Source organism: Lytechinus pictus, chromosome 10, assembly GCF_037042905.1.
Source record: "Lytechinus pictus isolate F3 Inbred chromosome 10, Lp3.0, whole genome shotgun sequence".
In the NCBI taxonomy this organism is placed as follows: Eukaryota; Metazoa; Echinodermata; class Echinoidea; order Temnopleuroida; family Toxopneustidae; genus Lytechinus; species Lytechinus pictus.
Genome location: NC_087254.1, coordinates 11,890,264 through 11,904,177, shown reverse-complemented (window position 1 = coordinate 11,904,177; position 13,914 = coordinate 11,890,264). Strand labels below are relative to the sequence as shown.

The window sequence follows — 13,914 nt, the reverse complement described above, 5'->3', positions numbered from 1 at the left end:
AACAGATTATAATTACTATTTTCATATCACATGTATTTTCATATATCAAAGAGACACTTTTCACTGTGCTTTATCATCTCCCGTCTTTCACAAGTATTCCATCCTTAATGAACATTCTGTTGTCATCATGAAGATCATATTGATCTGCTTGAACATGGTAATAGTGATCATGATGGCGAGAATAAGGACAGACCACCTAATTCGTCCGCATGACGAATTAAAATCTAGTTTATTTTTATTTCTTATTTTTATTTCCTCCATTTCTTGTGGACAGCAAATCTCAGAAAGTTCATATTCAATAATCATCAAAATATCACCACATATCAACATCAATAAGACCTCAATTCTGCAAGAATCTTAATAGTGTAGTAGGTTTCACGGTACACCATGTATTCTTTCTTGGGCATATGTTGGTCCTGAAAAGGACCACCCAATCTCGACGTTTCGACAAGTGTGTTCTTGTCGTCCTCAGGAGAATGAGCAAAGTTTGTAAAAGCAGGCCTTATATACTCTGTCGAAGTGCCGTATGCACGGTATCTCGCAGGGTACATGTCTCTGATTGGCTAGATAGGTCACATGACATCCACATATGCGGACGTGGGTGACAACACACAAATTGGGCGCGCAAAACCAGCGACGACCGGAAATTGCTGTCAGTTATCATTCCCGCTAGGATTAGCATTAATGACAAAAGTCACCACTTCCGCCCATACACTGCAGTGCTCACACGTGTGTGGAACGTCCGGGTAGGCTAATTAGGCAAATTAGCCCCTTTGTCTAGAACGGTAAGCCAGATATTGCTGAGTTGGAGGCCGCTGTCTTGAGGAACAGTGTTATGTTCCTCAATCTCCAACGCTTCTCTGACTCTCCGTTGATACCAGTAGGGGACACGGGTGACTAGTCTACTCTCATCCCAAAGAATCCGGTGATCATGCGTATGGGCATGATCGATGATTGCAGACCTCTCCCTCTCGTCTCTCCTACCATGGGCCTTGTGTTCCTTAATCCGAGTGTTGAAGGAACGACCCGTCTCTCCGATGTAAACTTTACCGCATTCACAGGGAATTCGGTAAACTCCAGGGAGGTCCTTGGAGTTGCGCTTGTCCTTATGTGTAGTGAGGGCAGATTGAAGCTTATTTGAGGAACTATGACGAACCTCAATGTCGGCTTCTCTCAAAATCCTCTGAATTTTGTGAGAGGCTGCTCCCAGATATGGAAGAACGACTCTCGCCTTGGGTTGTCCTGCACGAGGGTTCCGCGAGGGGGGAAGCTCAGTGCAGATCTTGTGTGAGGGGTAGTTGTTACATTTCAAAACACGTTTGATATGCTCAAGCTCACCTCTCAGGTGGATCTGGTCACTAACCTCATGCGCTCGTTTGACTAACGTCTTGTTGATGGATCTCAGCACTGATGGGTGGTGGAATGAACGATAGTTCAAGTACCGATCAGTGTGAGTAGGTTTCCGATAAACCTGATGGGATAGGGATCCCTGTGCCGTCCTCGTAATCTTTGTATCAAGAAAGGGGATAGACCCCTCATTCTCCATTTCCATGGTGAACTTGATACACTCGTGTTGAGAGTTGAGGTGCTGTAAGAAATTGCTAGTTTCCTCAGCACCGTGTTGCCAAACCACAAAAGTGTCGTCCACATATCTAAGCCACACTTTGGGTTTGTGGGTTGCTGACTGGAGAGCCGTCTCCTCGAAATGTTCCATGAACATGTTGGCTACCACTGGGGACAGGGGAGACCCCATGGCAGCCCCTTCCGTTTGCCTGTAGAATGTGTCTCTCCATCTGAAAGAGGTGGAATTGAGGCACATCTCAAGCAGGTCATGGATCTCTAGAGGAGACAACTGTGTCCTGTCAGGGAGAGTTCTGTCAAATTTCAATCTCTCAAGGATGATGGCGCAAGCATCCTTAACTGGTACACTTGTGAACAATGACTCAACATCAAAGCTGATGAGGAGGTCATTGTTAGAGACGTTCATCTGACAGATCTGCTCAACGAAATGTTTAGAGTTTCTCACGTGATGCACGCCCTGACCAACAAGAGGCTGTAAGATGTAAGTCAGATGCTGAGCCAGTGCGTACGTGGGAGATCCTCTAGTAGACACAATAGGTCTGAGTGGAGTGTCTGGTTTATGAATCTTCGGTTGCCCAAAGATTATGGGACATAGACCAGACGAGCTCCGGAGTTGTCGGTAAATGGGTCTAGACAAGACATCCTTTCTCTGGAGAGAGAGGAGCTTATCATTAACCCTACGTTCGATGGCCGGCGTGGGGTCTCTAGGAAGTTTCCTATAGGTCCCCGAATCCAGTAATCTTTGAACCTTGGTCTCATAATCCAATCTGTCCATCACAACAGTAGCATTACCCTTGTCTGCCTTGAGAATATGAATGGAGTTATCCTCTCGGAGACTAGCAAGGCCTGACTTCTCGGCTTTGGTGAGGTTGGGCCGAGGTGGGTTAACCGAAGTCAGTACTTGTGAGATTTGGATACGCACTGTGTCTGATTGAGACCGAGTAAGATGTCTGAGGCTGGGTTCAATCTTCTGGATGAATTCTTTTCGGTTTACTTGCTTAGGAGCCATAGCAAAATTAAGTCCCAATGAGAGGACCTGATGTTCATTCTCAGACAACTGACGTTGACTGAGGTTGACAACAGTTTTGCTAGGATGCAAGTTGTGTCTGGGCTGGCGGTTGTGTCTCGGCTGGCGGTTGTGTCTCGGCTGGTGTTTGTTGAAACGGGAAGGACGGATCAGTTTCTCAAACTTCCTCACTTGTTTGGACTTAGTTGTCTCAAAAACGAAGTGGCTGGAAGATTTGATGAAACGATCGATTTTACCCCAATCCTTGCTCGAGAGCTTTGACTTTAGGTATTCTTCCGATGTTTCAACAAAAGGTTGAAGTTGTCTGAGCTGGTTATGGACGTGTCTGATCCTCTCTCTGATGAGACTCTCAGAAGCATGTCTAAGAACCTGCTCCGCTCGTCTGGAACGGACAGGTGCATGGAGCACCAATCCGCGGGGGATAACCCCTGAATCCCTGCACCTTTTGAGAAAGGTGAGATGGTTGACAAATCTGGCTTCCTTGATCCTGTTCCGCTGTAGTCTTCTGGTGTGCTGGAACGTCTGCTCCCCGTAGAGACGAATGATATAATTTCTGAAGGTTTCCATGGCGAAGAAGAATAGTGTAGTAGGTTTCACGGTACACCATGTATTCTTTCTTGGGCATATGTTGGTCCTGAAAAGGACCACCCAATCTCGACGTTTCGACAAGTGTGTTCTTGTCGTCCTCAGGAGAATGAGCAAAGTTTGTAAAAGCAGGCCTTATATACTCTGTCGAAGTGCCGTATGCACGGTATCTCGCAGGGTACATGTCTCTGATTGGCTAGATAGGTCACATGACATCCACATATGCGGACGTGGGTGACAACACACAAATTGGGCGCGCAAAACCAGCGACGACCGGAAATTGCTGTCAGTTATCATTCCCGCTAGGATTAGCATTAATGACAAAAGTCACCACTTCCGCCCATACACTGCAGTGCTCACACGTGTGTGGAACGTCCGGGTAGGCTAATTAGGCAAATTAGCCCCTTTGTCTAGAACGGTAAGCCAGATATTGCTGAGTTGGAGGCCGCTGTCTTGAGGAACAGTGTTATGTTCCTCAATCTCCAACGCTTCTCTGACTCTCCGTTGATACCAGTAGGGGACACGGGTGACTAGTCTACTCTCATCCCAAAGAATCCGGTGATCATGCGTATGGGCATGATCGATGATTGCAGACCTCTCCCTCTCGTCTCTCCTACCATGGGCCTTGTGTTCCTTAATCCGAGTGTTGAAGGAACGACCCGTCTCTCCGATGTAAACTTTACCGCATTCACAGGGAATTCGGTAAACTCCAGGGAGGTCCTTGGAGTTGCGCTTGTCCTTATGTGTAGTGAGGGCAGATTGAAGCTTATTTGAGGAACTATGACGAACCTCAATGTCGGCTTCTCTCAAAATCCTCTGAATTTTGTGAGAGGCTGCTCCCAGATATGGAAGAACGACTCTCGCCTTGGGTTGTCCTGCACGAGGGTTCCGCGAGGGGGGAAGCTCAGTGCAGATCTTGTGTGAGGGGTAGTTGTTACATTTCAAAACACGTTTGATATGCTCAAGCTCACCTCTCAGGTGGATCTGGTCACTAACCTCATGCGCTCGTTTGACTAACGTCTTGTTGATGGATCTCAGCACTGATGGGTGGTGGAATGAACGATAGTTCAAGTACCGATCAGTGTGAGTAGGTTTCCGATAAACCTGATGGGATAGGGATCCCTGTGCCGTCCTCGTAATCTTTGTATCAAGAAAGGGGATAGACCCCTCATTCTCCATTTCCATGGTGAACTTGATACACTCGTGTTGAGAGTTGAGGTGCTGTAAGAAATTGCTAGTTTCCTCAGCACCGTGTTGCCAAACCACAAAAGTGTCGTCCACATATCTAAGCCACACTTTGGGTTTGTGGGTTGCTGACTGGAGAGCCGTCTCCTCGAAATGTTCCATGAACATGTTGGCTACCACTGGGGACAGGGGAGACCCCATGGCAGCCCCTTCCGTTTGCCTGTAGAATGTGTCTCTCCATCTGAAAGAGGTGGAATTGAGGCACATCTCAAGCAGGTCATGGATCTCTAGAGGAGACAACTGTGTCCTGTCAGGGAGAGTTCTGTCAAATTTCAATCTCTCAAGGATGATGGCGCAAGCATCCTTAACTGGTACACTTGTGAACAATGACTCAACATCAAAGCTGATGAGGAGGTCATTGTTAGAGACGTTCATCTGACAGATCTGCTCAACGAAATGTTTAGAGTTTCTCACGTGATGCACGCCCTGACCAACAAGAGGCTGTAAGATGTAAGTCAGATGCTGAGCCAGTGCGTACGTGGGAGATCCTCTAGTAGACACAATAGGTCTGAGTGGAGTGTCTGGTTTATGAATCTTCGGTTGCCCAAAGATTATGGGACATAGACCAGACGAGCTCCGGAGTTGTCGGTAAATGGGTCTAGACAAGACATCCTTTCTCTGGAGAGAGAGGAGCTTATCATTAACCCTACGTTCGATGGCCGGCGTGGGGTCTCTAGGAAGTTTCCTATAGGTCCCCGAATCCAGTAATCTTTGAACCTTGGTCTCATAATCCAATCTGTCCATCACAACAGTAGCATTACCCTTGTCTGCCTTGAGAATATGAATGGAGTTATCCTCTCGGAGACTAGCAAGGCCTGACTTCTCGGCTTTGGTGAGGTTGGGCCGAGGTGGGTTAACCGAAGTCAGTACTTGTGAGATTTGGATACGCACTGTGTCTGATTGAGACCGAGTAAGATGTCTGAGGCTGGGTTCAATCTTCTGGATGAATTCTTTTCGGTTTACTTGCTTAGGAGCCATAGCAAAATTAAGTCCCAATGAGAGGACCTGATGTTCATTCTCAGACAACTGACGTTGACTGAGGTTGACAACAGTTTTGCTAGGATGCAAGTTGTGTCTGGGCTGGCGGTTGTGTCTCGGCTGGTGTTTGTTGAAACGGGAAGGACGGATCAGTTTCTCAAACTTCCTCACTTGTTTGGACTTAGTTGTCTCAAAAACGAAGTGGCTGGAAGATTTGATGAAACGATCGATTTTACCCCAATCCTTGCTCGAGAGCTTTGACTTTAGGTATTCTTCCGATGTTTCAACAAAAGGTTGAAGTTGTCTGAGCTGGTTATGGACGTGTCTGATCCTCTCTCTGATGAGACTCTCAGAAGCATGTCTAAGAACCTGCTCCGCTCGTCTGGAACGGACAGGTGCATGGAGCACCAATCCGCGGGGGATAACCCCTGAATCCCTGCACCTTTTGAGAAAGGTGAGATGGTTGACAAATCTGGCTTCCTTGATCCTGTTCCGCTGTAGTCTTCTGGTGTGCTGGAACGTCTGCTCCCCGTAGAGACGAATGATATAATTTCTGAAGGTTTCCATGGCGAAGAAGAATAGTGTAGTAGGTTTCACGGTACACCATGTATTCTTTCTTGGGCATATGTTGGTCCTGAAAAGGACCACCCAATCTCGACGTTTCGACAAGTGTGTTCTTGTCGTCCTCAGGAGAATGAGCAAAGTTTGTAAAAGCAGGCCTTATATACTCTGTCGAAGTGCCGTATGCACGGTATCTCGCAGGGTACATGTCTCTGATTGGCTAGATAGGTCACATGACATCCACATATGCGGACGTGGGTGACAACACACAAATTGGGCGCGCAAAACCAGCGACGACCGGAAATTGCTGTCAGTTATCATTCCCGCTAGGATTAGCATTAATGACAAAAGTCACCACTTCCGCCCATACACTGCAGTGCTCACACGTGTGTGGAACGTCCGGGTAGGCTAATTAGGCAAATTAGCCCCTTTGTCTAGAACGGTAAGCCAGATATTGCTGAGTTGGAGGCCGCTGTCTTGAGGAACAGTGTTATGTTCCTCAATCTCCAACGCTTCTCTGACTCTCCGTTGATACCAGTAGGGGACACGGGTGACTAGTCTACTCTCATCCCAAAGAATCCGGTGATCATGCGTATGGGCATGATCGATGATTGCAGACCTCTCCCTCTCGTCTCTCCTACCATGGGCCTTGTGTTCCTTAATCCGAGTGTTGAAGGAACGACCCGTCTCTCCGATGTAAACTTTACCGCATTCACAGGGAATTCGGTAAACTCCAGGGAGGTCCTTGGAGTTGCGCTTGTCCTTATGTGTAGTGAGGGCAGATTGAAGCTTATTTGAGGAACTATGACGAACCTCAATGTCGGCTTCTCTCAAAATCCTCTGAATTTTGTGAGAGGCTGCTCCCAGATATGGAAGAACGACTCTCGCCTTGGGTTGTCCTGCACGAGGGTTCCGCGAGGGGGGAAGCTCAGTGCAGATCTTGTGTGAGGGGTAGTTGTTACATTTCAAAACACGTTTGATATGCTCAAGCTCACCTCTCAGGTGGATCTGGTCACTAACCTCATGCGCTCGTTTGACTAACGTCTTGTTGATGGATCTCAGCACTGATGGGTGGTGGAATGAACGATAGTTCAAGTACCGATCAGTGTGAGTAGGTTTCCGATAAACCTGATGGGATAGGGATCCCTGTGCCGTCCTCGTAATCTTTGTATCAAGAAAGGGGATAGACCCCTCATTCTCCATTTCCATGGTGAACTTGATACACTCGTGTTGAGAGTTGAGGTGCTGTAAGAAATTGCTAGTTTCCTCAGCACCGTGTTGCCAAACCACAAAAGTGTCGTCCACATATCTAAGCCACACTTTGGGTTTGTGGGTTGCTGACTGGAGAGCCGTCTCCTCGAAATGTTCCATGAACATGTTGGCTACCACTGGGGACAGGGGAGACCCCATGGCAGCCCCTTCCGTTTGCCTGTAGAATGTGTCTCTCCATCTGAAAGAGGTGGAATTGAGGCACATCTCAAGCAGGTCATGGATCTCTAGAGGAGACAACTGTGTCCTGTCAGGGAGAGTTCTGTCAAATTTCAATCTCTCAAGGATGATGGCGCAAGCATCCTTAACTGGTACACTTGTGAACAATGACTCAACATCAAAGCTGATGAGGAGGTCATTGTTAGAGACGTTCATCTGACAGATCTGCTCAACGAAATGTTTAGAGTTTCTCATGTGATGCACGCCCTGACCAACAAGAGGCTGTAAGATGTAAGTCAGATGCTGAGCCAGTGCGTACGTGGGAGATCCTCTAGTAGACACAATAGGTCTGAGTGGAGTGTCTGGTTTATGAATCTTCGGTTGCCCAAAGATTATGGGACATAGACCAGACGAGCTCCGGAGTTGTCGGTAAATGGGTCTAGACAAGACATCCTTTCTCTGGAGAGAGAGGAGCTTATCATTAACCCTACGTTCGATGGCCGGCGTGGGGTCTCTAGGAAGTTTCCTATAGGTCCCCGAATCCAGTAATCTTTGAACCTTGGTCTCATAATCCAATCTGTCCATCACAACAGTAGCATTACCCTTGTCTGCCTTGAGAATATGAATGGAGTTATCCTCTCGGAGACTAGCAAGGCCTGACTTCTCGGCTTTGGTGAGGTTGGGCCGAGGTGGGTTAACCGAAGTCAGTACTTGTGAGATTTGGATACGCACTGTGTCTGATTGAGACCGAGTAAGATGTCTGAGGCTGGGTTCAATCTTCTGGATGAATTCTTTTTCGGTTTACTTGCTTAGGAGCCATAGCAAAATTAAGTCCCAATGAGAGGACCTGATGTTCATTCTCAGACAACTGACGTTGACTGAGGTTGACAACAGTTTTGCTAGGATGCAAGTTGTGTCTGGGCTGGCGGTTGTGTCTCGGCTGGCGGTTGTGTCTCGGCTGGTGTTTGTTGAAACGGGAAGGACGGATCAGTTTCTCAAACTTCCTCACTTGTTTGGACTTAGTTGTCTCAAAAACGAAGTGGCTGGAAGATTTGATGAAACGATCGATTTTACCCCAATCCTTGCTCGAGAGCTTTGACTTTAGGTATTCTTCCGATGTTTCAACAAAAGGTTGAAGTTGTCTGAGCTGGTTATGGACGTGTCTGATCCTCTCTCTGATGAGACTCTCAGAAGCATGTCTAAGAACCTGCTCCGCTCGTCTGGAACGGACAGGTGCATGGAGCACCAATCCGCGGGGGATAACCCCTGAATCCCTGCACCTTTTGAGAAAGGTGAGATGGTTGACAAATCTGGCTTCCTTGATCCTGTTCCGCTGTAGTCTTCTGGTGTGCTGGAACGTCTGCTCCCCGTAGAGACGAATGATATAATTTCTGAAGGTTTCCATGGCGAAGAAGAATAGTGTAGTAGGTTTCACGGTACACCATGTATTCTTTCTTGGGCATATGTTGGTCCTGAAAAGGACCACCCAATCTCGACGTTTCGACAGCCAGCCCAGACACAACTTGCATCCTAGCAAAACTGTTGTCAACCTCAGTCAACGTCAGTTGTCTGAGAATGAACATCAGGTCCTCTCATTGGGACTTAATTTTGCTATGGCTCCTAAGCAAGTAAACCGAAAAGAATTCATCCAGAAGATTGAACCCAGCCTCAGACATCTTACTCGGTCTCAATCAGACACAGTGCGTATCCAAATCTCACAAGTACTGACTTCGGTTAACCCACCTCGGCCCAACCTCACCAAAGCCGAGAAGTCAGGCCTTGCTAGTCTCCGAGAGGATAACTCCATTCATATTCTCAAGGCAGACAAGGGTAATGCTACTGTTGTGATGGACAGATTGGATTATGAGACCAAGGTTCAAAGATTACTGGATTCGGGGACCTATAGGAAACTTCCTAGAGACCCCACGCCGGCCATCGAACGTAGGGTTAATGATAAGCTCCTCTCTCTCCAGAGAAAGGATGTCTTGTCTAGACCCATTTACCGACAACTCCGGAGCTCGTCTGGTCTATGTCCCATAATCTTTGGGCAACCGAAGATTCATAAACCAGACACTCCACTCAGACCTATTGTGTCTACTAGAGGATCTCCCACGTACGCACTGGCTCAGCATCTGACTTACATCTTACAGCCTCTTGTTGGTCAGGGCGTGCATCACGTGAGAAACTCTAAACATTTCGTTGAGCAGATCTGTCAGATGAACGTCTCTAACAATGACCTCCTCATCAGCTTTGATGTTGAGTCATTGTTCACAAGTGTACCAGTTAAGGATGCTTGCGCCATCATCCTTGAGAGATTGAAATTTGACAGAACTCTCCCTGACAGGACACAGTTGTCTCCTCTAGAGATCCATGACCTGCTTGAGATGTGCCTCAATTCCACCTCTTTCAGATGGAGAGACACATTCTACAGGCAAACGGAAGGGGCTGCCATGGGGTCTCCCCTGTCCCCAGTGGTAGCCAACATGTTCATGGAACATTTCGAGGAGACGGCTCTCCAGTCAGCAACCCACAAACCCAAAGTGTGGCTTAGATATGTGGACGACACTTTTGTGGTTTGGCAACACGGTGCTGAGGAAACTAGCAATTTCTTACAGCACCTCAACTCTCAACACGAGTGTATCAAGTTCACCATGGAAATGGAGAATGAGGGGTCTATCCCCTTTCTTGATACAAAGATTACGAGGACGGCACAGGGATCCCTATCCCATCAGGTTTATCGGAAACCTACTCACACTGATCGGTACTTGAACTATCGTTCATTCCACCACCCATCAGTGCTGAGATCCATCAACAAGACGTTAGTCAAACGAGCGCATGAGGTTAGTGACCAGATCCACCTGAGAGGTGAGCTTGAGCATATCAAACGTGTTTTGAAATGTAACAACTACCCCTCACACAAGATCTGCACTGAGCTTCCCCCCTCGCGGAACCCTCGTGCAGGACAACCCAAGGCGAGAGTCGTTCTTCCATATCTGGGAGCAGCCTCTCACAAAATTCAGAGGATTTTGAGAGAAGCCGACATTGAGGTTCGTCATAGTTCCTCAAATAAGCTTCAATCTGCCCTCACTACACATAAGGACAAGCGCAACTCCAAGGACCTCCCTGGAGTTTACCGAATTCCCTGTGAATGCGGTAAAGTTTACATCGGAGAGACGGGTCGTTCCTTCAACACTCGGATTAAGGAACACAAGGCCCATGGTAGGAGAGACGAGAGGGAGAGGTCTGCAATCATCGATCATGCCCATACGCATGATCACCGGATTCTTTGGGATGAGAGTAGACTAGTCACCCGTGTCCCCTACTGGTATCAACGGAGAGTCAGAGAAGCGTTGGAGATTGAGGAACATAACACTGTTCCTCAAGACAGCGGCCTCCAACTCAGCAATATCTGGCTTACCGTTCTAGACAAAGGGGCTAATTTGCCTAATTAGCCTACCCGGACGTTCCACACACGTGTGAGCACTGCAGTGTATGGGCGGAAGTGGTGACTTTTGTCATTAATGCTAATCCTAGCGGGAATGATAACTGACAGCAATTTCCGGTCGTCGCTGGTTTTGCGCGCCCAATTTGTGTGTTGTCACCCACGTCCGCATATGTGGATGTCATGTGACCTATCTAGCCAATCAGAGACATGTACCCTGCGAGATACCGTGCATACGGCACTTCGACAGAGTATATAAGGCCTGCTTTTACAAACTTTGCTCATTCTCCTGAGGACGACAAGAACACACTTGTCGAAACGTCGAGATTGGGTGGTCCTTTTCAGGACCAACATATGCCCAAGAAAGAATACATGGTGTACCGTGAAACCTACTACACTATTCTTCTTCGCCATGGAAACCTTCAGAAATTATATCATTCGTCTCTACGGGGAGCAGACGTTCCAGCACACCAGAAGACTACAGCGGAACAGGATCAAGGAAGCCAGATTTGTCAACCATCTCACCTTTCTCAAAAGGTGCAGGGATTCAGGGGTTATCCCCCGCGGATTGGTGCTCCATGCACCTGTCCGTTCCAGACGAGCGGAGCAGGTTCTTAGACATGCTTCTGAGAGTCTCATCAGAGAGAGGATCAGACACGTCCATAACCAGCTCAGACAACTTCAACCTTTTGTTGAAACATCGGAAGAATACCTAAAGTCAAAGCTCTCGAGCAAGGATTGGGGTAAAATCGATCGTTTCATCAAATCTTCCAGCCACTTCGTTTTTGAGACAACTAAGTCCAAACAAGTGAGGAAGTTTGAGAAACTGATCCGTCCTTCCCGTTTCAACAAACACCAGCCGAGACACAACCGCCAGCCGAGACACAACCGCCAGCCCAGACACAACTTGCATCCTAGCAAAACTGTTGTCAACCTCAGTCAACGTCAGTTGTCTGAGAATGAACATCAGGTCCTCTCATTGGGACTTAATTTTGCTATGGCTCCTAAGCAAGTAAACCGAAAAGAATTCATCCAGAAGATTGAACCCAGCCTCAGACATCTTACTCGGTCTCAATCAGACACAGTGCGTATCCAAATCTCACAAGTACTGACTTCGGTTAACCCACCTCGGCCCAACCTCACCAAAGCCGAGAAGTCAGGCCTTGCTAGTCTCCGAGAGGATAACTCCATTCATATTCTCAAGGCAGACAAGGGTAATGCTACTGTTGTGATGGACAGATTGGATTATGAGACCAAGGTTCAAAGATTACTGGATTCGGGGACCTATAGGAAACTTCCTAGAGACCCCACGCCGGCCATCGAACGTAGGGTTAATGATAAGCTCCTCTCTCTCCAGAGAAAGGATGTCTTGTCTAGACCCATTTACCGACAACTCCGGAGCTCGTCTGGTCTATGTCCCATAATCTTTGGGCAACCGAAGATTCATAAACCAGACACTCCACTCAGACCTATTGTGTCTACTAGAGGATCTCCCACGTACGCACTGGCTCAGCATCTGACTTACATCTTACAGCCTCTTGTTGGTCAGGGCGTGCATCACGTGAGAAACTCTAAACATTTCGTTGAGCAGATCTGTCAGATGAACGTCTCTAACAATGACCTCCTCATCAGCTTTGATGTTGAGTCATTGTTCACAAGTGTACCAGTTAAGGATGCTTGCGCCATCATCCTTGAGAGATTGAAATTTGACAGAACTCTCCCTGACAGGACACAGTTGTCTCCTCTAGAGATCCATGACCTGCTTGAGATGTGCCTCAATTCCACCTCTTTCAGATGGAGAGACACATTCTACAGGCAAACGGAAGGGGCTGCCATGGGGTCTCCCCTGTCCCCAGTGGTAGCCAACATGTTCATGGAACATTTCGAGGAGACGGCTCTCCAGTCAGCAACCCACAAACCCAAAGTGTGGCTTAGATATGTGGACGACACTTTTGTGGTTTGGCAACACGGTGCTGAGGAAACTAGCAATTTCTTACAGCACCTCAACTCTCAACACGAGTGTATCAAGTTCACCATGGAAATGGAGAATGAGGGGTCTATCCCCTTTCTTGATACAAAGATTACGAGGACGGCACAGGGATCCCTATCCCATCAGGTTTATCGGAAACCTACTCACACTGATCGGTACTTGAACTATCGTTCATTCCACCACCCATCAGTGCTGAGATCCATCAACAAGACGTTAGTCAAACGAGCGCATGAGGTTAGTGACCAGATCCACCTGAGAGGTGAGCTTGAGCATATCAAACGTGTTTTGAAATGTAACAACTACCCCTCACACAAGATCTGCACTGAGCTTCCCCCCTCGCGGAACCCTCGTGCAGGACAACCCAAGGCGAGAGTCGTTCTTCCATATCTGGGAGCAGCCTCTCACAAAATTCAGAGGATTTTGAGAGAAGCCGACATTGAGGTTCGTCATAGTTCCTCAAATAAGCTTCAATCTGCCCTCACTACACATAAGGACAAGCGCAACTCCAAGGACCTCCCTGGAGTTTACCGAATTCCCTGTGAATGCGGTAAAGTTTACATCGGAGAGACGGGTCGTTCCTTCAACACTCGGATTAAGGAACACAAGGCCCATGGTAGGAGAGACGAGAGGGAGAGGTCTGCAATCATCGATCATGCCCATACGCATGATCACCGGATTCTTTGGGATGAGAGTAGACTAGTCACCCGTGTCCCCTACTGGTATCAACGGAGAGTCAGAGAAGCGTTGGAGATTGAGGAACATAACACTGTTCCTCAAGACAGCGGCCTCCAACTCAGCAATATCTGGCTTACCGTTCTAGACAAAGGGGCTAATTTGCCTAATTAGCCTACCCGGACGTTCCACACACGTGTGAGCACTGCAGTGTATGGGCGGAAGTGGTGACTTTTGTCATTAATGCTAATCCTAGCGGGAATGATAACTGACAGCAATTTCCGGTCGTCGCTGGTTTTGCGCGCCCAATTTGTGTGTTGTCACCCACGTCCGCATATGTGGATGTCATGTGACCTATCTAGCCAATCAGAGACATGTACCCTGCGAGATACCGTGCATACGGCA

General features: G+C 47.8%; 5 protein-coding genes across 5 annotated transcripts; 2 read left to right on the top strand and 3 right to left on the bottom strand.

The window, feature by feature from the left end:
• Nucleotides 1-751: 751 nt before the first annotated feature.
• Nucleotides 752-3,175, bottom strand: LOC135155781 (uncharacterized). The gene has a single exon (XM_064106014.1). It carries the CDS (start codon nucleotides 3,173-3,175, stop codon nucleotides 752-754), a length of 2,424 nt encoding a protein of 807 aa, XP_063962084.1.
• A 402-nt stretch (nucleotides 3,176-3,577) lies between these two features.
• On the bottom strand, nucleotides 3,578-5,983 carry LOC135155780 (uncharacterized). The gene has a single exon (XM_064106013.1). It carries the CDS (start codon nucleotides 5,981-5,983, stop codon nucleotides 3,578-3,580), a length of 2,406 nt encoding a protein of 801 aa, XP_063962083.1.
• Nucleotides 5,984-6,385: 402 nt separating this feature from the next.
• Nucleotides 6,386-7,990, bottom strand: LOC135155779 (uncharacterized). Its single transcript, XM_064106012.1, has one exon. It carries the CDS (start codon nucleotides 7,988-7,990, stop codon nucleotides 6,386-6,388), a length of 1,605 nt encoding a protein of 534 aa, XP_063962082.1.
• Nucleotides 7,991-8,868: 878 nt separating this feature from the next.
• On the top strand, nucleotides 8,869-10,857 carry LOC135155778 (uncharacterized). Its single transcript, XM_064106011.1, has one exon. It carries the CDS (start codon nucleotides 8,869-8,871, stop codon nucleotides 10,855-10,857), a length of 1,989 nt encoding a protein of 662 aa, XP_063962081.1.
• Nucleotides 10,858-11,259: 402 nt separating this feature from the next.
• Nucleotides 11,260-13,683, top strand: LOC135155777 (uncharacterized). The gene has a single exon (XM_064106010.1). The coding sequence runs from the start codon at nucleotides 11,260-11,262 to the stop codon at nucleotides 13,681-13,683; it is 2,424 nt and encodes an 807-aa protein (XP_063962080.1).
• Nucleotides 13,684-13,914: the final 231 nt, after the last annotated feature.

Excerpts from the sequence above, each read along its gene's own strand:
- LOC135155778 (XM_064106011.1), top strand. The coding sequence starts at position 8,869 with ATGTTGGTCCTGAAAAGGACCACCCAATCTCGACGTTTCGACAGCCAG.
- LOC135155780 (XM_064106013.1), bottom strand. The coding sequence starts at position 5,983 with ATGGAAACCTTCAGAAATTATATCATTCGTCTCTACGGGGAGCAGACG.
- LOC135155777 (XM_064106010.1), top strand. The coding sequence starts at position 11,260 with ATGGAAACCTTCAGAAATTATATCATTCGTCTCTACGGGGAGCAGACG.
- LOC135155779 (XM_064106012.1), bottom strand. The coding sequence starts at position 7,990 with ATGGACAGATTGGATTATGAGACCAAGGTTCAAAGATTACTGGATTCG.
- LOC135155781 (XM_064106014.1), bottom strand. The coding sequence starts at position 3,175 with ATGGAAACCTTCAGAAATTATATCATTCGTCTCTACGGGGAGCAGACG.